Source organism: Megascapheus bottae, chromosome 37 (assembly GCF_031878675.1).
Source record: "Megascapheus bottae isolate mThoBot1 chromosome 37, mThoBot2.hap1, whole genome shotgun sequence".
Lineage (NCBI taxonomy): Eukaryota > Metazoa > Chordata > Mammalia > Rodentia > Geomyidae > Megascapheus > Megascapheus bottae.
The window spans coordinates 4,473,347-4,495,870 of NC_143545.1; the positions used below are offsets into that span (position 1 = coordinate 4,473,347).

The 22,524-nt window shown below is 45.5% G+C and overlaps 1 protein-coding gene and 2 pseudogenes across 2 annotated transcripts; 1 reads left to right on the plus strand and 2 right to left on the minus strand.

The window, feature by feature from the left end:
- Positions 1–532: 532 nt before the first annotated feature.
- On the minus strand, positions 533–15,377 carry LOC150042110 (killer cell lectin-like receptor subfamily B member 1B allele A). Its single transcript, XM_090325209.1, has 6 exons — positions 15,287–15,377; positions 12,261–12,359; positions 10,325–10,399; positions 6,113–6,270; positions 2,201–2,316; positions 533–1,266 (listed from the first exon to the last, which is right to left on the minus strand). Exons 1-6 carry the CDS (start codon positions 15,375–15,377, stop codon positions 1,131–1,133), a joined length of 675 nt encoding a protein of 224 aa, XP_090181335.1. The 3' UTR covers positions 533–1,130.
- LOC150042111 (acidic leucine-rich nuclear phosphoprotein 32 family member E-like) lies at positions 2,334–3,875 on the plus strand (annotated as a pseudogene).
- LOC150042112 (cytochrome b-c1 complex subunit 7 pseudogene) lies at positions 15,300–20,493 on the minus strand (annotated as a pseudogene). The gene is made up of 3 exons (XR_016533665.1): positions 19,754–20,493; positions 18,077–18,141; positions 15,300–15,399 (listed from the first exon to the last, which is right to left on the minus strand). The product of XR_016533665.1 is annotated as a cytochrome b-c1 complex subunit 7 pseudogene (transcript).
- Positions 20,494–22,524: the final 2,031 nt, after the last annotated feature.

The window sequence follows — 22,524 nt, forward strand, 5'->3', positions numbered from 1 at the left end:
GGCAGGGAAGTCTCTCGGTGAGACTCTCATCTCCAGTGACCAGCAAAAAGCCAGGAGTGGAGCTGTGGCTCAAGTAGTAAAGCAACAGCCCAGGGATTGGCACCCAGCTCCAGTTCAGGGCCAGTACCCACCCCAAAATACACATCTGTGTTCTGTAGTTTTGTATGTATATGTGCATGTTTGCATAATATATAATTAATATAATGCACAAGTACCATATAGTATATAACTGTCCATGTCATATGATATGTTAAGCATATATCACATAAAATACATGTGTTTAATACATATATTATATTTTCATAATATGTAACATATTATGTTATATAATGCAATACATAATATAATGTAAGAATATATTTATAATAATATATTCCATAGCATATATTCTTATGATATATAATATATGATATATAAGAATATATGATATAATATATATTAGATTTTATATCATAAGAATGTTATAAAATACTATATACTATTTTATTAAATAATATATTATAAATCACATATAAATATTATATTTAGTACATATAATGCATATTGCATATTTAATATTTTATAGGCTACTCAGGCAACTAACTGTGAGCTGAGGACTGAGGTTCAAAACCAGCCTGGGAAAGAAAGTCTATTAGACTCTTTTTTTAAAAATTTGCCAGTCCTGAGACTTGAACTCAGGGCCTGGGCACTGACACTGAGCCTCTTTGTGGTGAAGTCCAACGCTCTAGTGCTTCAGCCACAGTGCTCCTTCTGGCTTTGATCTATGTATGTGGTACTGAGGAATCGAACCCAGGGCTTCCTGCATATGAGGCAAGCACTGTACCCGGAGTAATAACACAAGGCCCTGAGTTGAAGGTCCAGCACAGAGTGGGGGGTTGACAGTTGCACTCCAGGTCTGTGCAGGAATGTGGACTCTAGAACGAGCTCAGTCGAGCGCCATGGTGGACAGAACACAAAGCCAACGGGTTCATGTGTGTGTTCACATATCCTTATTTTTCTCCTCTTGCTATTCCCCTCCCGCCCCCCATCCACAACCAAGATTTATTCCCCACCAGGATCTCCCGTTCCAAGTTCTGTGCACAGGACAAGGGTGAGATCCGAACTGGAGAGGCAGAAAGCTGAGCTGGGAGTCATGGCTGTGATTTCTGTCTGGGAAGTTCCTTCTGGCAGATCCATTTTTCTTCAGAATCGCAGTTCTCAGCATAGAGGCCTTTGTGTGAGATGTGGGCGCAGCTCGGGGCCTGGGAATCTCTGGTCATCTGGAATCTGAGAGGCAGGACCAAAAACCCACGTGATGTGGAGCAATGTCTCAATCCGTCCCTCCCCCCACGACCCCCAGAAAGGACACAGGCTCAAGGTCACAAACACAAGGTTGCCAAAAAACCTTTTCATGCAGCTCACAGAATCCTCAGCCGTGCTAGAGTTCATCTCTATTGGAAAGAATCATTCCTGTGTGTGTGCGTGTGTGTGTGTTTTCCCAGGACTTGAACCCAGGACCTTGGTGCTGTCCCTGAGCTACTTTTGCTCAAGGCCCAGCACTCTACTATTAGAACCACAGCGCCACTTACCACTGTTTTGGTGGCTTTATTGGAGATGAAAATCTCATGTTTTTTTTTTTGCCCAGGCTGGCTTTGAACCTGGATCCTCAGATCTCAGCCTCCTGAGCGGCTGGGAGGACAGGCGTGAGCCACTGATTCCCAGCTGAAGCTGTGAATCTCTTCCTGGTCCTGTCAAACTCCATTAGAAGCCAGGCTCTGGTGGCTCACGCCTGTTATCCCAGCTGCTCAGGAGGCTGAGATCTGAGGATCCAGGTTCAAAGCCAGCCCAGGCAAGAAAGTCCATGAGATTCTGATCTCCCATGAACCACCAGAAAAGCTGCAAGTGGAGTTGTGGCTCAAGTGGCAGAGGACCAGCCTGGAGTGAAAAAGCCAAGTGACAGAACAGGCCCTGAGTTCCAACCCCAGGAGCAGCAGCGAAATAAACAAACTAAGTGGAGATGAGTGTGCACACTGGATAAAAGAGCGAGTGACGCCCCTGCCACGTGGAAATGCTCCTGCAGCCTGGGAACCCCTTGTCTTCGCAGGCTGTTCAGCCTCTGGAAATTTCCTGACCAAACAAAGACACCTCTGTTGAGCACAGGCTCCATCTTACAGCACACAGCTGACACCCGTGGAGTGTCACATTACATCCCCGGACTCACGTGGTGGGATTGAACGCAGAGCCATTTATCCACTTCCACGCCTCCTCCGGCAGTGTGTGATTTAGTCCAATCCAGTAGAGACTTTTGTCACATTCCAGAAACTTCTGCAGGAGCCTCTGGGATAGGAGAACAAATGACTCTGTGTTCGTGTGCGTGCGTGCGTGCGTGCGTGTGTGTGTGTGTGTGTGTGTGCCAGTCCTGGGGCTTGAATTCGTGGCCTGAGCACTGTCCCTGAGCTCTTTTGCTGAAGGCTGGCTCTCTACCACTTGAGCCACAACTGCACCTAGGTCATTTTGGTGGTTCATTGGTCGCACAGGCTTTGTTGCCTGAGTTGGCTTTGAACCCTGATCCTCAGATCTCAGCCTCTTGAGAGGCTGGGATGACAGGTGTGAGCTACCAACACCCAGCTGTTTCTATTTTATTTTCCCCTAGTGTAGCAGCACAAGCAAGAATGCCCTCACGTCTCTAAGTGTTAATTCTGCCTTCTCTGTGATGTATACAGATAGACACATACACACACACACATACATACATACACACACACACATACATACATACATACATACATACACACATCATAGATGTCGATGCCTAGATGCAGAAATAAAGTTGGAAGTGTTACACAAACATACATATGAAAATTGGATAAACACCAAAAGATGGATACATGCAAGCGTGCATATCCACATATCCACAGAAACACAGATACATACACAACATGCAGAAGGCATTGCTATTCTTTTCTTTCTCCTCTGCACCTATTTGTTTGCATTTGCTTTCTCTACATTCATTTCTAAACCTTAGAAAGGAAAAAGATGAGGGCTGGGGCAGTGGAAAGGGGTAAAAGGAGGACATGGAGATGAAGAAGATTAGCCCCGGAGGAGGTAACAGCAGGGATAGGTGTTGATAGTTGCCTATGTGGCAGTGTGGAAGCTGAAGGCCTGAACGACACGTTGAAAGAGCTCGGGTTTCTGAGTTCGGCGGATGTGGAATCCAGTTCTCTGGCCTGGCTCCCCTGCTTGAATAAAGTTCGAAAGTTGGAACTCGGTTGACAGTATAATTTCTGAAGAACTAGAAGTCCTGGCAAGAAATGTCTGACTCTTCCCCACCTCCATCTGAGAGGAAACAAAATCAAAGCCCTCAGTGGAGGCTCTACACAATCTGAACAACCTGAGAAGTCTCGACTTGTTTCCTGGTGAGATCCCAGACCTGGAAGACCACAGAGATTTGCTGCTGCAGCAAATGTCATACTTGGATTTGATCAGGAGGAAAACGGAGCACCAGACTGGAAGAGGAAGAGGAGGAGGAGGAAGAGGAGGAGGAAGCAGATTCACACTTGGGAGAGGAGGAAGAGGAAGTGGGCCTTTCATACTAAATGAAAGAGGAAATTCAGGCTGAAGAAGAAGATGATGATTATAATAAAGAAAGGGAAGAGGAGGAGGAGGAGGAAGAGGAGGAGGAGGAGCAGGAGGAGGAGGAGCAGGAGGAGGAGGAGGAGCAAGAGGAGGAGGAGGAGCAGGAGGAGGAGGAAGAGGAGGAGGAGCAGGAGGAGGACGAGGAGGAGGAAGGCAGAGAGAAGAGAGAACATGGTGAGCATGACGGAGAAGAAGAGGACCAGAGCATTCTAAGATTCCATTTCCTCGCTGCCTGGCTGTGCAGCATCCTCAATCTGTAACTGTTGTTGTTTTTTTAATAGGAGAGCTGTGGTTTTACTATTTTTACCTTATCATTCCAATTAAGATTTACTAGTGTATTAATGATCTTGTTGTAAGTAGAGAAAATTTTCATTAACTCCCTCCACCCACTGTGCAGTTGTCTAGCAATCTATTTGGCATCTTGATTTTTCTAATTCAGGCTTACTGTCTTAGATGTTTTTAGCCCATAATTAAAACATGATCGATTTTATACAGGTGTAGTTTGCCTTTCTTTTGTAAGGTTTTGAAGTGATTTATAAATTAACCAAAATCACAGTCAGTTCTAATATGAAAGGAAAATAGCTTCTTGATTGATAAGTTGATTATTTTATTTAGAAGTGATTTAGATGTTTAGTTTGAAGGCAGTTATTTTCATTTTATTTACTTATTTTTTCTGGCTATGAGCATTTGGGGCTGTCTTATCACTTGAATACATTGGAGAGTAGAATCAGAATAATAAAAAGTTCATTTAGCAGTCCGTATAGTTATTGGATTTGGGGAGATTTCTATTCAGCAATATAGCCCGTTTATTTTATAGTGACTGAGAAGATTTTGTTTTAGAAGGAAACATCGCCTATGCTATGTCCAGAGACATCTGGGCAAACTATTTCTTCAGGCTGCAGACCGGGCATCCAGTGTGGCTTTTTTTATTTTAGAAATGCATTCTCCCATCATCTGTCTATGATCAGCTTCTCGTCTTCATTCCCTCTCCTACCCCAAAAGACTGGAAACTTGGGGCTATCTAGAAAAATCCTTTAGTCTAATACCTCAACTACCTTTTCAGGCTTGTCTGGGTTTTTTCTTTTTTTAAGTGGGAGAATTAGAGACTTTTCTGAGCTAAAATATTATGAATAGAGTTTTTATGTACTGTTAAATCTTTCTTGGCTGATGACATGAGATACTCTATCAAAATAAGAAGAGAATGGCCAGGCCCAGGGATAGGGTGGTAGTGTTGAGATCAATTTAGAACTCAGGGACAGGGCCAGACCCAGTGTTCAAGCCCCATGACCCACAAACAAAAATTGTGAAAAACTAAAAGGCTGCACAACGGACTGAAATAAAACTCTTGAGATAAATTTGGTGGGAGAGATGGAAATCTCCAAAAGATGAATATTTTTTCTCCTAATTTTATCAAGTGAAATGCCTGTGTTAGCTCCTAAAAATTGCTCATTCTAACCATTATAAAATGCTTATTTTATATATATTGTCTATCAATCAATGCTTATTTTATATATATTGACTTTCATATCAATCATCTTATTGTGCCAACAAAATGAAAATTCCTTTGGTTTGAGACTTCACTTATAGCCCCCAGATAACTTTTAAGACTTCCTTATCTTTGTGGGTGGTTATTTTCATGCAAATAAAGTAAGAGTGGGTTTATATTTTATAGAAGTTCTGGGTCCTGTTTTAATGCTCTTTGTATGGCAGTATGTATATAATGTGTTAAGTTCCTCAAGAATCTCTCCTTAACATTTTGAACACTTTTGTACAACTGTGTTTTTAATAAAGCCATGACAGTGTTATAAAAACAAATTCAAAAAAGATAGATGCATAAATACAAAAATAGAGATAGAAATGATGAATGGATGGAGGATGGGTGGATGTTGGATGATGCATGATGGTGATGGGATAATAGATGGATAGACAGATGGATGATGGATGATGGGTGGTAGATGGGTGAGTGGATGGATGGATGGATGGATAGATGGGTAGGTGGTGGATGGATGGGTGAGTGCATGGGTGGGTGGATAGATAGAGGATGGATAGGTGGACGGATGGGTGAGTACATGGGTAGGTCGGTGGATGTATAGATGGGTAGGTGGGTGGATGGATGATGGATGGATGGATGAATGACTGATTATGGTTGATGGATGTGGGTGGATAGAGGATGGATGGATGGATGAGTGATGGTGGTTGCTGGATGTGGATGGATGGATGGATGAATAGATGGATGGATGGAGGGATGGATGGATGGATGGATGACTGATGATAGTTGCTGGATGTGGATGGATGGATGAATAGATGGATGGATGGATGGATGGATGGATGGTGATGGAGGATGGAGGATGAAGGAGGGATGGTGGGAAGGTGGATAGTGATTGGATGCATGTAGACAGAGGCATATGTACAGAACGCTTGGTGAGAAGTGCAGAGATCCTGGCCGGGGTCCCAGGCTGCTGACTTCCAGGAAGACATTTCACCCCACCCCGCTCACCAGCTCCTCCGGATCGCGAATGAGCAGCAGGCTGGATTCCTTAGTGGAGCAGGCAGCCAGACTGTCACGCCAAGTCACAGACGTGGATGATAAGAAGAGGCACTTGTCTCCATGCTGCTGCCACGACAGGGGGCACGAGGCCAGGGGCACTGTCTCCACTGGAGAAACAGGGAGAGATTGACCTTCCACCACCGGGCCCCGATGAATCATGACCACCATGCAACAGGTCACCCAGCCATGTTGTCACAGTACGCTCATTATTAGTATTATTATTTAAGACAGTTGTGGGGTTTGAACTCAAGGCCTGGGCTCTGTCCCTCACCTCTTCAGCTCAAGGCTGGCGCTCTACCACATAAACCACAGTGCCACTTCCAGTTTTCTGGTGGTTCACTGGAAATGAGAATCTCATGGATTTTCCTGCCTAGGCTGGCTTTGAACCATGGTCCTCAGATCTCAGCCTCCCCAGTAGCTGGGATGACAGGCGGGAGCCACCATGCCCAGCTTGTAGGTTATTTTTTTATTTTGGTTAATCTTAATTGAAAAGGTGATGAGCAGGGGAGGTACAATTAGATAAGTAAAGTCATGAGTACACTTGTTTTAAACACTGTTACTCCACCCCTCATTTTCCACTTACCCTCCCTATCCCTTCTCCCGCAAATGGTCGGGTTCATTTCCAGCATAATGTCCAGTGGAGATCAACGCTGCCTTAGTTCACCCTCTGTCCTCTGTTCCTGTGATTCCCTTCCCTCTCACACACCAAATAATCTTACATACAGGACACAAGGTACAGAAGACTAAGAGAAAAGAAGGAGAAAGTAACTACGTGCAGGATATCCTAAGAACCTCTTTTTCCCTCTCTTGGAGTTGGTGTGGACACACTTCATTATATATGGTCCTGTACACTTAGCAATTAGGCTAGTCAGATGCCCTGTTAAAAACATCATACACAGGCCGGGGGTTGGGCCTGGTGGTAGAGGGCTTGCCTAGCATGCATGAAGGCCCGGGTTTGATTCCTCGGTACCACATACATAGAAAAAAGCTGGAAGTGGTGCTGAGGCTCAAGTGGTAGAGATGCAGCCTTGAGAAAGTCCAAGGACAGTGCTCAGGCCCTGAGCTCAAGCGCAGGACTGGCAACAAAAAAAAAAAATCATAGACATAGACTAGCAGAAAGCCATTCTTGAAAGCCATCAATTGTCTTTCAACTTTCAACAGATATTCTTCATGATAGAACAGGCCTCGATTACGATCCTTGGCTTTCTGCAATGCAGGTTCAATGCTGTCTGTGATACTTTCCATCCTGCTGGTCCAGTGCTGTTTTTTATTCTTTTTTTGAAGAATTTGTCAACATTGATTTTTACATCCTATTTCAAATGATGTATTCAAGAAGGGAATCTCTATATACAGTTGTTGGTGTCTGATCACCATCTCTGAGGCCTGTTCACCATTCTGGCTCAGCGGCCACTAAAGGGCTTTGGCCAGGCCTTCCTCGCAGACCTCTCTTGAGGTGTTTCTGTGTATGTGACTCAACTGAACCCCCGTAGGGCAGGTCCTGCCCAGTACCTAAAAGTTGGCCCTCATCTTTAGTGATAGCACCTTGGCCTTTTCCTATTGGCTGCTCTCCCCTTCCCCGCCCCCTTCCCCCCCACAGTAAATATTCACAGCTGACACAGCTCCTGGCTCAGTGTTGTTTTCTCCCAGATAATTGGAGAAGGGCTGGGCTATCGCTACTTGCCATCTCGCTGGGCGCCAGGGGACTTCCAGCTGGCCCTAGGTGGACAGCGACAACAATCGCTGGCACTTAGATTTTACAACTTCATTAAAATTAGGCTCAGGGCTTGTATATCATAGGTACATCTTAATCTATGTAATAAAACATGATGTCTATAGTCATAAATTTTTATGACTATGTAGTTCCGTTTATATTTCCAATTCCATGTCCATAGCCTCGGGTACACAAATATTGAGTCTTTGCTCTTGTACTGTTTGGATCTAATAGCCACATATTAAGGATACCATGCGCCTTTTGTTTGTTCGGTCTTGACTTAAATCTCACTCAACATGATTCACTCTAGATTCATCCACTTCCCTGCAAATGACATTATTTTCTCTTGTCTGTTGGCTATGTAGAATTATATTGTGTATATATACCACATTTTCTGTATCCATTCATCTGCAGTAGGGCATCTGGGTTGTTTCCATCGCCTGGTTATTGTGAATAGTGCAGAGATGAACATAGCTGAGCAGGTGTCTTTATAATATCCTTGGTCATGCTGTTCAGGATAGATGCCCAGAAGTGGTATGGCGGGATCGTAGGGAAGGTCTATTTTCAGTTCTTTAAGAAACCTCCACACACTAGGGCCGGGAGTTTGGCCTAGTGGTTAAAGTGCTTGCCTAGCATGCATGAAGACCCGGGTTTGATTCCTCGGTACCACATACATAGAAAAATAAAGCCGGAAGTGGTGCTGAGGCTCAAGTGGTAGAGCTCTAGCCTTGAGAAAGTCCAAGGACAGTGCTCAGGCCCTGAGCTCAAGCTCAGGACTGGCAAAAAAACAAAACAAAACAACAACAACAAAAAAACAAAGAAACCTCCACACTGCTTTCCAGAGTGGCTGAACTAGTTTACAATCCCACCAGCAGTGCAGTAGGGTTCCTTTTTCTCCACAACCCCGCCAGCATCTTTCAGTGTCTGAGTTCAAAATCTTGGCCATTCTTGTTGGGGTAAGGTGGTATCTTAGGGTTGTTTTTATTTGCATTTCCTTTATGACCAGAGATGATGAATATTTTCTCATATGCTTTTCTGCCATTTTAATCTCTTCCTTTGATAAGTCTCTCTTTAGTTCCCTTGCCCATTTAGTGAATGGTCTGTTGGGTTTGGGGGGGATTAGTTTCTTGAGTTCCCTGTAGATACTGGATATTAAGCATTTGTCTGATGTATTATTGGTAAATATCTTTTCCCAATTGGTTGGCTGTCTTTCTACGTTAGTGGCTATGCTTTTATCTGTGCAGAAACTTTTTAATTTTCGCTTGTAAATTTTTTTAAGATGCCAAGAGACAGAATACCTGGTTCCAGCTGATCTGATTCAACAGACCAAGATGTCAGGCTCACACCTGTGATCCCAGCTCCTTACGAGACTGAGATCTAAGGCTCAGGGTCAAAGCCAGCCTGGCCAGCTAGAAGTGGAGCTAGGGCTCCAGTAGTAGATCACTTTGTTTGAACAGTAAAGCTCAAGAACCCGAGTTCAAATCCCAGTACACATAGTTATCTCTCTCTCTCTCTCTCTCTCTCTCTCTCTCTCTCTCTCTCTCTCTCTCTCTCTCTCTCTCTCTCTCTCTCTCTCTCACACACACACACACACACACTCACCAAAACAAAGACTATTTCTCACTTCCATTAAATTCATCACCAGTGTTAATTTGCCTAAATAGATACCAATATTTAACTCACCTAAAAACGTGCAAACCTAAAGCCACGGACAAAGCATACAGCCAAGAGTAACCGATTTCATTAAATCCACGAGAAAGACTGCAGGAAATATTCTAAAGAAATTCCTGCCTAATGATGCATTCATAGCTCTGTGTGTGTGTGTGTGTGTGTGTGTGTGTGTGTGTGTGTGTCTCTGTCTGTCTGTCTGTCTGTCTGTCTGTCTGTTGGTCTCTCTGTCTCCCCCCCTCCTCTCTCTTTCTTGCCGATCCTGGGGCTTGAACTCAGGTCCTGGGCACTGTCCCTGAGTTTTTCCCTCAAGGCTAGCACTCTACCACTTGAACCACGGCTCCATTTGCTGCTTTTTTTGTGCTGGTTCATGGAGATAAGAGTCTCTTGGAATTTCCCCCCTGGCTGGCTCTGAATTTGATGTTCAGATCTCCGCCTCCTGAGTAGCTGAGGATACAGGAAGGACTTTTCTTTTCCCCCCAGTCTCAGGATTGTACTCAGGGCCTGGGCACTGTCCTTGAACTTCTTTTGCTCAAGGCTTGCGCTCTACCACTTGAGCCACAGCACCACTTCCAGCTTTTCTGCGTCTGTGGCACTGAGGAATCGAATCCAGGGCTTTGTGAAGCTAGGCAAGCCCTCCACCACTAGGCCGCGCTCCCAGTCCTTAACTTTTTTCCCCTTTAGTTCTGTCTAGCATAAACCCCTCATGCATGGCTGCTGGAATGACCACGGGATATTCACCCCACATTAGCCCTTAGGGAATTCAAGCCAAGACGATTTACCTGGTCCTTCAGTCCTGTTTTCTTGAATGTCCACACTGCTTTCTTTTGTCGGTGACTTTTGTGTTAAGAATACCACTAGTGAAGAACAAATGGAGAGGGTGGATATTGAAACATGTGCTTGAAGGGGCGTTACATGTTATTATATGCATGCGACCCAAATCGAGTTATCTCAACATGCTTGCAAAGAAAGACCAGCCATTCCTGATGGGGTGACAAAGAGCCCTGATTCAGAGACAAAAACATTACAAACAAACACAGAAAAATAAAACAGGCACCGTGGCGCCACACCTGTCGTCCCAGATACTGAGATCTGAGGATCCAAGTTCAAAACCAGCTCTCATAAGAAAACTCTTATCTCTGCTGAATCTCCATCAAGCTGGAAGTGGGGCTGTGGCTTGAGGGGTCAAGCACCAGTCTTGAACACAAAATGTCAGACACAATGCCTAGGCCCTGAGTTCAAGCCCCGGGACCAGCACATACACTTACACACACAAACAAAAACAAACCAAATAACAAAAAGGAGAGCATCAAGGAAGGTGCCCCTCGATATGGGGTTATGTGTTCTGTATGACATCAATCAATCGGGGAAAGGGCTTTCTTCAAGTCCTCTCCCCTTCAAAATGGAGTCTTTCTCAGTTTTCACTGAGAGATTGGTGCCCACCAGCCGGAAGGTAGCAGACTATCTGCAAACTGTAAATCACTGGAAAATATATATAGATATAGATATAGATATAGATATAGATATTTGCCAATCCTGGGGCTTGAACTCAGGGCCTGAACACTGTCCTAGGGCTTTTTCCTTAAGGTTAGCACTCTGAAACTTGAGCCACAGCACAACTTCTGGCTTTTCTTTGTATGTGATACCAAGGAATCAAACCCGGGTCTTTGTGCATGCTAGGCAAGCACTCTACCACTAGGCCAAAATCCTGGCCCCTTCACTGCAAATTTTAACTTTAATTTTGTTGGTGGTGGTGATGACTGTGGGGCTTGAACTCAGGGCCTGTGTGCTGTCCCTGAGCTCTTCAGCTCAAGGCTAGCCATCTACCACTTGAGCCACAGCACCACTTCTGGTTTTCTGGTGGTTCATTGGAGAGAAGAATCTATGGCTTTTTCTGCCTGGGTTGGCTTTGAACCGTGATCTTCAGATCTCAGCCTCTTGGGTAGCTAGGATAATAGTAGTGAGCAACCAGTTTTACTTTAATTTTAACTTTAAATGTCATCTTTGGGTCACAGCTGTGATCTTGTTATTCTGTGGGGGTCCTGGGGCTTGAACCTAGGGCCTGATCACAGTCTTTTTCTCTGTTCAAGATTGGTGCTCTGGGGCCAAGAGTTTGGCCTAGTGGTAGAGCATTTGCCTAGCATGCATGAAGACCCGGGTTCAATTCCTAAATACCACATACATAGAAAAAGCTGGAAGTGGTGTTGTGGCTCAACTGGTAGAACAGTTAGCCTTGAGAAAGTCCAAGGACAGTGCTTAGGCCCTGAGTTCAAGCCCCAGGAATGGCAAAAAAAAAAAAAAAAAAAACCATTAGTGCTCTACCATTTGATCCCCAGCTCCCTTCCCGCTTTTTGGTGGTTCACTGGAGAGCTAAAGGTCTTATGTACTTTCCTAGCTAGGCTGGCTTTGAACTGTGATGCTCAGATCTCAGCCTCCTGAGTAGCAGGGATGATAGGCAGATGTCACGGGGTGTGTTTTTGTGGTGGTGTCACACGTGTGGTTTCCCCATAAATGGCTGAGTCATATCTAGAGACGTGGGAAAACAAGGGAGGGTTGCTGGTTTGTTTGCATGGTGGGTGTGCAAATCTTGTGACAACACATCCCAAAGGTGCCTCCTCTCCTGTCCACCCACACAGGGGACCAAACTCTGTCAAGAAGCTCTCAGCCTTGCTATGGAAACAGAGAGGAGCCCTGAGACCCCCACCCCACCTCACTCACCTGCCACACTCAGCCCAACAATGCCCAGGACCAGTAGAGTCACACAAGCACAGGAAAGCCTGAGCACCCGCCCGCGCCAATGGGGCCTGTGGCACACATCTGGAAAGAGCAAGAAACACGCGTTCACCTGGGGTCTGGTGGGTCCCGCCAGTCAGCCCTGCCACTCAGGAGGCTGAGAGCTGAGGATCAGGGTTTGAAGCCAGCCCAGGCAAGAAAGTCCCTGAGACTCCATTGTGCGTGTGTGTGTGTGTGTGTGTGTGTGTGTGTGTGTGTGTGTGTTCTGGGATTTGAACTCATGGCTTTAGCATACTCTCTGAGCTTTTTACTTCTCCCAAGGCTGGTTCTCTACCACTTGAACCACACCTCCGCTTCCAACTTCTTCTTTTGCAGGTCCATGGACTCTCCTGCATGGCACTGAACCCTCAGCCTCAGCACTGGGTTTCCTGAGTAGCTGGGATGTCAGGCTGTGAGCTGTTTTCACTGTGTGTTCTCCACTCATTTCACAGAGGTAACCACTCGCCCTTTGGTCACAAAGAAAGCAGGTCACAGCTCGAGTCCTTCCTGAGTTTGTGGCCGGGCTGAGACCTAAGGCCCCCGCGTGTGGTCAGCACCCACTCAGCATGAGATTCCGTGTGGTTTTCACACCCACAAATGATTCTGCTCTCATTCTCAAGGCCTACAACTTTACCGCAAGCAAATTCGGCATGTATTTAGTTATTTATCTGTTTGTTTGTTTGTTTGTTTCATGTTCCTGTTAAATTGCTTCTCAGGGTGGCATTGTGTGGGCTAAGGGATGGCAGATGGAATTTTCTGCACTCACAGATTGGGGACCTGGGTCAATGGTGTGGAAGGAAACTTCCCTCTCTCCCGTCCCCTGCTGTTCTGTTCTGAAATTGAATTTCCTTTCTCCCCTGGCTGCCTCCCAGCCGCTGTCTGCGGCTAAGGACGAAGCAATGAAAGCAGGCCAAGATTTGCCTTTCCTGCCAAAATGGAGCCAGCTCACCGAAACCCGGCCTGGCGTGTGCAGGGAGACACACTTCCCCAGAGCCCACGTGAACACGGCTGCGAGTTCTGATTTTGGTTTTGCTTTGCCGTTTCTGGGGCTTGAACTCAGGGCCTGGATGCCATCCCTAAGCTGTTGTGGTGAGGGCTGGACACTCTGAGCCCCAGCTCGACTTCTGGCTTTCTGGGGTTCCCTGAAGAGAAATATGTCATGAACTTTCCCACCTAGGCTGGCTTTGAACCATCATCTTCCTGTCTCAGCCTCCCGAGGCAAAGATGTCCCACCCAAAACGGATCACTTGTGTCTACAGCACTCGTACACATGACCTGACCTACGGAATCGTGATTCCTCTGTGTGACAGCTCAATAATAACAATAAAATTATACTAAGAACTGAACACATGTTAATCAGATTCAAACACAGGGAGATAGTGCAACCTAATAATAATCACACATAGATTCCACCATGGAAATTCAATTAGAAACAGTGCAAAGGGAATTTTGTGAGAAAATTCAGTTTGAGTTCAGAAAGATATTACAGTGATATATATGTAAGTAAATGTGTAGAAATATGATATATAGCTAATGTATTTTTTTCTTCCTCAGTTTCTAGACTTGTCAACATAAGCTAGCACCAAGGACAAGTTACTAAACACTCATCAAGCTTATCAGAAAATCCTTAAGCAAACAGCAAACTTATCAGAAAACCCCAGGCAAGCAGTTCTGGGAATGAATGTCGCCCCAAGGTTACGCAGTCAGCTTGGAAACCCAAGCACTTAGCACCGCTCCCCAGTCTCCTGGTGAGTGAGTGCCAGTTTTGACTTTACAATGATAGGTTCTTTGGTCTGGTTGTCATGACAGCCACGCTCCAGTCTGGACTGGAATGGTGAAGTGGTGTAAAATTATTGTCTACCTGCGTGTGGCAGTGTGTGGATCTTAGTTTTACAACCCCCCTCCCCTTGCTTTTTGAATTCAGGACTGTTCTCTCCCAAGTTGAGTTAGCCCCGACAGGTGAGCACAATAAACTTCAGACTTTTCACCATCAACCACCCCCCAAAACATAGTTATACCTGTAATATAAAAAAATCTCAGGTTGCAATTCGAGAATGTTCCTCCCTAAGTCTTCTGACAGCCTTTTGTATCTTGTTCTTTTTTCTTTCCTTTTTGTTTTTCTTGATCAGTTATGGGGATTTGCATTCTGGGCCTGGGCGTTGTCCCTGAGCTCTTCAGCTCAAGGCTACCACCCAACCTCTAGAGCCACAGCACCACTTCCGGTTTTCCAGTTGTTAATGGGAGATTAGAGTCTCATGGAGCTTAATGCCTGGGCTGGCTTTGAACTGTGATCCTCAGATCTCAGCCTTCTGAGTAGCTAGGATGACAGACATCAGCCACCTTGCCCGGCTTTTTTCTTTTTCTTTTGTGCCAGACCTGGGGTTTGAACTCAGGACCTGGACACTGCCACCGAGCTTTTGTGTTCCAGGCTGGCACTCTACCACTGGAAGCCACAGCTCTGTGTCTGGCTTTTCTGGTGATTCCTTGGGGAGACGAGTCTCATGAACTTTCCTGCCCCAGCTGGCATTGAACCATGGTCCTCAGATCTCAGTCTCCTGAATTGCTGGGATTGCAGGCGTGAGCACCGGTATTCTCTCATTCCTGTATTTTGGCATCGATTCTTGTGAACACAACCTTCTGTCGTGGGATCTCACTATGAAGATTCTGTGCAGGGAGCTGAATACCCAGCTTGCCTCATGGCAGCTTGTCATTCTGTCATGTGGTTGAAGGAGATGCAAAATTCATATTCTGTGTGGATTCTCGTGATGGCAGGAGAAGGAAGTATTAAACTTCCCCAATGAAAAGAATCCCCGGGAAAGCTTAAGGAATATGTTTCACCTCAATCCACAAAGCCAGGGGACACAATCCTACAGTTAAGAAAGAACAAACTCAACACACACACACACACACACACACACACACACACACACACACAACAAAAACCCAAACAGCAAAACAATAAATCCACTTACCTGGAGGGGGAGGGAGAGAGGAGGCGAGGACCCTATCGCACTCAGGGGCTCTGGGCAGATTTAAATCCGCATAAATTACCGGGGTGGCCATGCCTGGAGGAAGAGGTGATTTTCTAGAAGAAAAGGACAGCGTCCAGGCTCAGGGGGGACAGAAACACTCAGCCAGCGGAAGTTCAGTGTGTGCGTGGTTTGATGTCTGTCTTGGCCCAACCCACACATGACCAGAGCTCGTCCCCAGAACATTCAACTGAAGGTCTGAAATGCTAGAGTCTTGCTTTATTATTATTATTATTATTATTATTATTTGGTGCCATACCTGGCACTTGAACTGAGATCTTGGGCACTCTCCCTGAACCCCTAAACTTTTGATTTTTTTTCTCCAGTCCTCGGTTTTGAACTCAGGGCCTGAGCACTGTCCTTGAGCTTTCTCAAGACTAGGGCTCTACTACTTGAGCCACAGCACCATTTCAGGCTTTTTCTGTGTAGGTGGCACTGAGGAATTGAACCCGGGTCTTCAAGCATGCTAGGTAAGCACTCTTCCACTAGGCCACACTCCCGGCCATCAAAAGTCATGATTTTTAAGCCAGGTACTGGTGGTGGCTCACACCTGTAATCTCAGCCACTCAGGAGGTTGAGATCTGAGGATCACAGTTCAAAGCCAGCCCCGGCAGGAAAGTCCATAAGACTCTTATCTCCAATGGACCACCAGAAAACCAGAAGTTGCACTATAGCTCAAGTGGTAGAGTGCCAGCCTTGAGCTAAAGAAGCTCAGGGACAGTGTCCAGGCCCAGAGTTCAAGCCCCATGACTGACCAAAAAAATGAAATAAATAAAAATGCCACAGACTGGTTGACTCATACAAAAATTTCCCTACTCAGAATTCTGGAAGCTAAAGCTAACATCTGACATCAGAGCCTGGGCAAAGTCATTTTCCTCAGAAGCATCTTTCCATATCTTTGTTCTCTATAGTTGTGTTCTCTCTCTCTCTCTCTCTCTATATATATATATAGATAGATAGATAGATAGATAGATAGATAGATAGATAGATAGATAGATAGATAAACAGACGGATAGATATATAGATTTTTTTTTGGCAGTCCTGGGCATGGCATTGAACTCAGGGCCTAAGCACTGTCCTTGGGCTTTCTCAAGGCTAGAGCTCTACTGCTTGAGCCAGAGCACCACTTCTAGCGTTTTCTATGTATGTGGTACTGAGGAATTGAACCCGGGTCTTCATGCATGCTAGGCGAGCACTCTACCACTAGGCCACACTCCCGGCCTTCTGTGAGTTCTGTTCCTGCTTCACAAGATGAGTTTTCACCTTTGTGATTCCCAACTGAGGATCTTTCTCCTAGAGTTTCAGTGGGAGTGAATGCCTAGAATCCTGTATAATGTATCCTGTCCAATACCATTTCTTTTTCTATGTTACTATCCACTGTGTTTATCTGTACATTTCTAGGCACATTCTGGTGCCATCAATGAAAGAAGCCATGCAGCCTGTGTGTCTCTGGGTCTGGCTTACAGGGTCTCTGGGTCCTGGATCATAGAAAAATGGTATTGAAGCCCGGCACCACTCAAACCTGTCATCCCAGCTACTCAGGAGGCTGAGACCTGAGGATCACGGTTCAAAGCCAGCCTGGGCACTAAAGTCCCTGAGACTTTTTTTTTTTTTTGCCAGTCCTGGGGCTTGAACTCAGGGCCTGAGCCCTTTCCTTGGACTTTTTCAAGACTATAGCTCTACCACTTGAGCAACAGTGCCATGTCCAGCCTTTTCTATGTACGTGGTACTGAGGAATTGAACCCGGGTCTTCATGCATGCTAGGTAAGCACTCTACCATTAGACCAAACTCCTCGCTCCAAGTCCCTGATACTCTTATCTGCAATTAATGACCAGAAAACTCAGAGTGGCCCTGTGGCTCAAGGGTAGGGCAGTAGCCTTGAGCTGAAGAGCTCAGGGACAGCACCCAGGCCCAGAGTTCAAGTCTCATGACCGACGACAAAAAAAAAAAAAGAAAAAGAAAAAGGAAAGGAAAGGGAAGAAAAGGATATTGATTAAAATGAACTCCAGGAAATGGAAATAAGTTTCTCTTTCCTATTGTTATCGTTTTCTTCTTTTGGTCTCATGTATTATTGCTTGTCTTTGGGAGCGTGAAGGAGGCATAGAAGTGGAGAGTGAAAGGGTAAACAAAGGCAGCCTCAATTCTCACTGGGCACATATGGAAAATGAACTTTGCAATTTGTGAGTGGGGATGGGAGGGAGAAGCCGGAAGAGAGTGGAGGAAGAGGGGGACACTGTCAAACAAAAGCATTCTTAGCTAGGAGCGTGGCCTAGTGATAGAGTGCCTGCCTAGCATGCAAGAAGACCCAGGTTCGATTCCTAGGTACCACATACATAGAAAAAAGCCGGAAGTGGGGCTGAGGCTCAAGTGGTTGAGCTCTGGCCTTGAGAAAGTCCAAGGACAGTGCTCAGGCCCTGAGCTCAAGCCCAGGACTGGTAAAAAAAAAAAATGCATTCTTGCCGGGCGTGGTGGCTCACGCCTGTAATCCTAGCTACTCAAGAGGCTCAAGGGTAGGGAGGTAGCCTTGAGCTGAAGAGCTGAGGGACAGTGCCCAGACCGAGTTCAAGCCCCATGACCCACAAAAAAAATGCATTTTTACTGACTCATGGAATTGTCACCCCTCTGTGTGTCACCTTTATAAGAACAACTTTGGAACCATTTTGATGAGGGGATTGTTTCCCTGACTGACTTTTCTACATCTTAAAGGCCAATCATGAATTTCTGATTCTTACCTTGAACATCCAGGCTCGTCCAATCCAGACAGTATACAATGCAATGCCCCAAAATGCCAGGACACCTGAAGAAAAAAGAACACGGGAGGAAGGCATTATTCCCTGAGGGTGGGCCTAATTCTTCAAAAGTGCCTTATATCTGCTGCTTCTATGGTCTGGATTAATAAAAGTACACCAAAGGTCACATTTATTTATTTATTGTTCCAGTAGGGGGCTCGAACTCAGGGCCTGAGCACTGTCCTTGGGCTTTCTCAGGGCCTAGTGCTCTACCACTTTAGCCACTGCACCATGTCTGGCATTTTGTCTTTTTTTTTGTGGATCATGAGGCTTGAACTCAGCCTGGGTGTTGTCCCTGAGCTCTTCAGCTCAAGGCTAGCACCCTACCCTGGAGCCTAGCCCTACTTCCCTTTGTTAATTGGAGATACAAGCCTCAAATCCTTTTGGGCCTAGGAATGGTGGAATTTCCTGCCATTAAATACTTCCGCCATAATTGTGGTGAAACTAACGTTCCTGGCATAGTGCTTTTAGAACATTCCTGGCCGATGAGTTTGCAGTTAGTTGACAACATGGTGCTTGCAGAACATTCCTTAGCCATAATGGAAAATCAGGTGGATTCTCAGGCAGAGGTCAACCGTGAAATCAGGGGAGGCCTTCATTAGATTTTGGAAAGGTTTTTTTAATTTTTATATTTTATTATTTTTTTGCCAGTCCTGGGGCTTGAACTCAGGGCCTGAGCACTGTCCTTGGGCTTTCTCAAGGCTAGAGCTACAGCACCACTTCTGGCTTTTTTCCATGTATGTGGTACCAAGGAATCGAACCCAGGTCTTCGTGCATGCTAGGCAAGCACTTTACTAACTAGGCCAAACTCCCGCCCCCTTCATTTGGTTTTTATGATGCAAGAACAAGAAGATACATGGCATGAGGGCAAATTTGATGCAAATTTGATGCAAATCTATCTGGGGTTATTAGGGAAATTTTAGCCTTGGGTAGGGAAAACCTCAGGGCCAGAGGATGTGAGCTGCTGGCCTCAGAACCTTGGACTGGTCTCCATGACAGCGAGATAACTATCAGCTGGGGGGGGGAGAGGCATTAGTGATGCTCTTATTGGTTTTAACAATAGGGCTCTTTTGAATCCTAATTTCTGGAAATAACCAAATTACTGCCACCAACTCAGATAAACGCAGCTGGGGCTGTTTTATCTACTATGGGACCACACCCCGCTAATCAGATAGCAGTGTGTAGCTTCAGTCTCCTACACAACCCAGTTGTGTTTTTTGTTTGTTTGTTTTTGCCAGTCCTGGGAATTGAGTTCAGGGCCCAAGCACTGTCCTCGGGCTTTCTCCAGGCTAGAGCTCTACCACTTGAGCCACAGCACCACTTCTGGCTTTTTCTGTGTATGTGGTACTGACGAATCGAACCCAGGTCTTTGTACATGCTAGGTGAGCACTCTACCACTAGGCCAAACTCCTGGCCACTGAACTGGGGTTTTTACAGCCCCAGACCACAAGCAGCTGACGAGATGCCGTGCAGGTACAAAACCACAGACAAGTAAAATTTGTGAGTTGGTATTTTTAGACAGGTCACAGGTGGTGAACGTTAGTGCAATTACAGATCGTAAATTTAGAGATGATAAATGAACATCGACTGCTAAATGAGCAATAAATCTTAAATGCTTACATGCATCTCAGGGGTACAGTTCATCAAATAATGAGTGATTACTCGGGGAAACTATTACAAGAAAGTTTCCATTTCACATGACTTTTTCTTGGGCGATTTAGCAGGGAGACACGAGGTCTGCATTCCAGAAAACTCTGTCTTTCCCCTACAGGGATCTAACTGTTTCTGATCATGTTGCATTTTTTTTATGATTGTAGACATTTATTTAAATAATTCTTAAATTGTATGCTTCAGGCTTAGTCTACTTAATAAGGATTCTCTGAGGACAACTGCATTCACAGATTCCAACTGTGGGATTACTTCTTTGCCCATTCTCCTCTCTCTTTTCTTTCCCGAATAACTTCCTTCAGGAATGGCTCGAGGTAGAATTCATCCTCTTCATATCTTGTCCACTGCTCCTCAGGCAAGATCTGGTGCCTCACTGACAGGTCCAGGGCTCTCTTGATGTGAAACATCCTGTCATGATCAAGTTTCTCAGGAAGCCGTGTTATGGCTTTTTATACCTCTTCATCTTCCTGTATGGTATCATCTCGCAATCACCCCTGTCTGTTTATCATGCAGCATCGTAATACCATTTTCAAACACCATCTAGCCACTGCCCCGAGACTGAAACAGCAGACTTGCCTGGCATGGTGACCAGAGAGAGCTCATGTTGCATTTTAACAACTTGTTTTTTAACTCTCTTTTTTTTTTGCCCATTTGTTTTTTTTTTATGTTATTTTAGGGGTTTGTTTGTTGTTCTCCCTTTTTTTTTCTTTTTTCTTTTGCCAGTCCTGGGCTTGAGCTCAGGGCCTGAGCACTGTCCTTGGACTTTCTCAAGGCTAGAGCTCTACCACTTGACCCTCAGCACCACTTCCGGCTTTTTTCTATATATGTGGTACCAAGGAATCGAACCCGGGTCTTCAGGCATGCTAGGCAAGCACTTTAACCACTAGGCCAAACTCCCGGCCCTGTTCTCCCTTTTGGCACAGCGTTTCTGTCTCTGAAGTCTCGCCAGCTGGCATGACAACCTGCCAAGTGTAGTTTTCCGTAAAATGTTGCGAAATGTCAGAGTGCCCAGGGCTTTCCAATCTTATTTTTTCTCACGGAATGTACCACAGTTTCTTAGGTTATCACACCCTGCCTTATTAAGTGTGCTTGACTTGTTAATCCAGGAAAGAGTCCAGGCTGTGAAGTTGACAGTTTTGCTTATGCAGACACGATAGCAGCTCCTGTGCCAGGAAAAGGACATTGAAACATGTCAGTGTTTTGCCATGTCCCCAAACAAAAGGGAGGAATGGAAGAACCCAATTTTATATATATATAAGATATGTAATTATAGATATAAATTATAGATATATAAAAATCTAGGTTTAGATAGAGTTTTTCGACCCCTAGCTCTTTCCCTGAATGAATGATATAACCTGGGCCATCCCCCATCCTGAAATGCAGGTACCTGTAGCCTTTCCAGCACTAGCAGCAGATTGCTGTGTACACAGGCCTGGTCCCAGCTGTTGGCCCCTCTGGACCATGTGGCGTCTCTGCTGTCCGGGAAGCTGCACAAGGCCCCTCTCCTCCCCCATGGCCTCAATAGGTCACTTCATGCGCTTGCTTATGAATAGTGTCTAGAAATTGCTCCTGAGCTGGGCGAGGTGGCTCACGCCTGTCATCCCAGCTACTCAGGAGGCTGAGATCTGAGGATTGGGGTTCAATGCCAGCCCTGGGCATGAAAAGTGTGTGAGACTCTTATCTCCAGTGACCACCAGAAAACCAGAAGTGGCTCAAGTGGTTAGAATACCAGCCTGGAGCTGAAGAACTCAGGGACAGTGCCCAGGGCCTGAGTTCAAAGAAGGAAGGAAGGAAGCAAGCAAGCAAGCAAGCAAGCAAGGGAGGAAGAGAGGAAGGGAGGGAGGGGGTAGGGAAAGGAAAGCAATTGGTCCTGATAAGGCTAACTGCGTGTTTTGCGTCCGTAACCCAGCTCTGCTTAATGACTTATGACATATATTGCAATTGTAATTGCCATCACTTACTGCTAATTTCTGCTTCTGTAATCTTGCTTGCTTGCACAAACAACACCACCTGCATGCGATTTTTACCTTAAAAAACCCCACTGAAGCCAGGCACAGTGGCTCTCGCCTACTCCTAGCTACTCAGGGGCTGAAATCTGAGGATGGCGGTTCAAAGCTAGCCTGGGCACTCTTGAGACTCTTATCTCCAGTTAAGCACTAGAAAATGAGAAATGGGGCTCAGGACAACAACCAACCCAGGGATGGGGAGTAACCTTGAGCTGAAGAGCTCGGGGACAAGGCCCAGGCCCGGAGTTCAAGCCCCATGACCCACAAAATCAAAACAAAACAAAACAACAACAAGCCCTACTGAATGGAAAACTGGCCCCACACTTTCGTAGTGGAAGTGTGGGGAGTCGCTGCTGCGTGTCTTATCAAAACCCCTAGAGGGATGGGGCATCTCTCTTTCTGGAATAAACAAAGGGGAACTGTGACTCTCATAGCACAGTGCCGGGTATTGAGCTGAAAACCTAAGAAACAGCGGCCAGGTCCTGAGTGCAAGTTTTAAAACAGGCACCAGGCACATTATCTACTATCTATCTATCTATCTATCTATCTATCTGTCTGTCTGTCTGTCTGTCTGTCTGTCTGTCTGTCTGTCTATCTATCTATCTATGTATGTATGTATGTATGTATCTATCTATCTATCTATCTATCTATCTATCTATCTATCTATCTATCTATCTATCTTTGTGGGTCATGGGACTTGATCTCTGGACCTGGATG

Excerpts from the sequence above, each read along its gene's own strand:
- LOC150042110 (XM_090325209.1), bottom strand. The coding sequence starts at position 15,377 with ATGGCCACCCCGGTAATTTATGCGGATTTAAATCTGCCCAGAGCCCCT. Across the intron at positions 10,400-12,260 it reads TGTTGGGCTGAGTGTGGCAG|TGGTATTCTTAACACAAAAG; the intron begins GTGAGTGAGGTG and ends GTTCTTCACTAG. Across the intron at positions 2,317-6,112 it reads TTCGCGATCCGGAGGAGCTG|AGGCTCCTGCAGAAGTTTCT; the intron begins GTGAGCGGGGTG and ends CTCCTATCCCAG.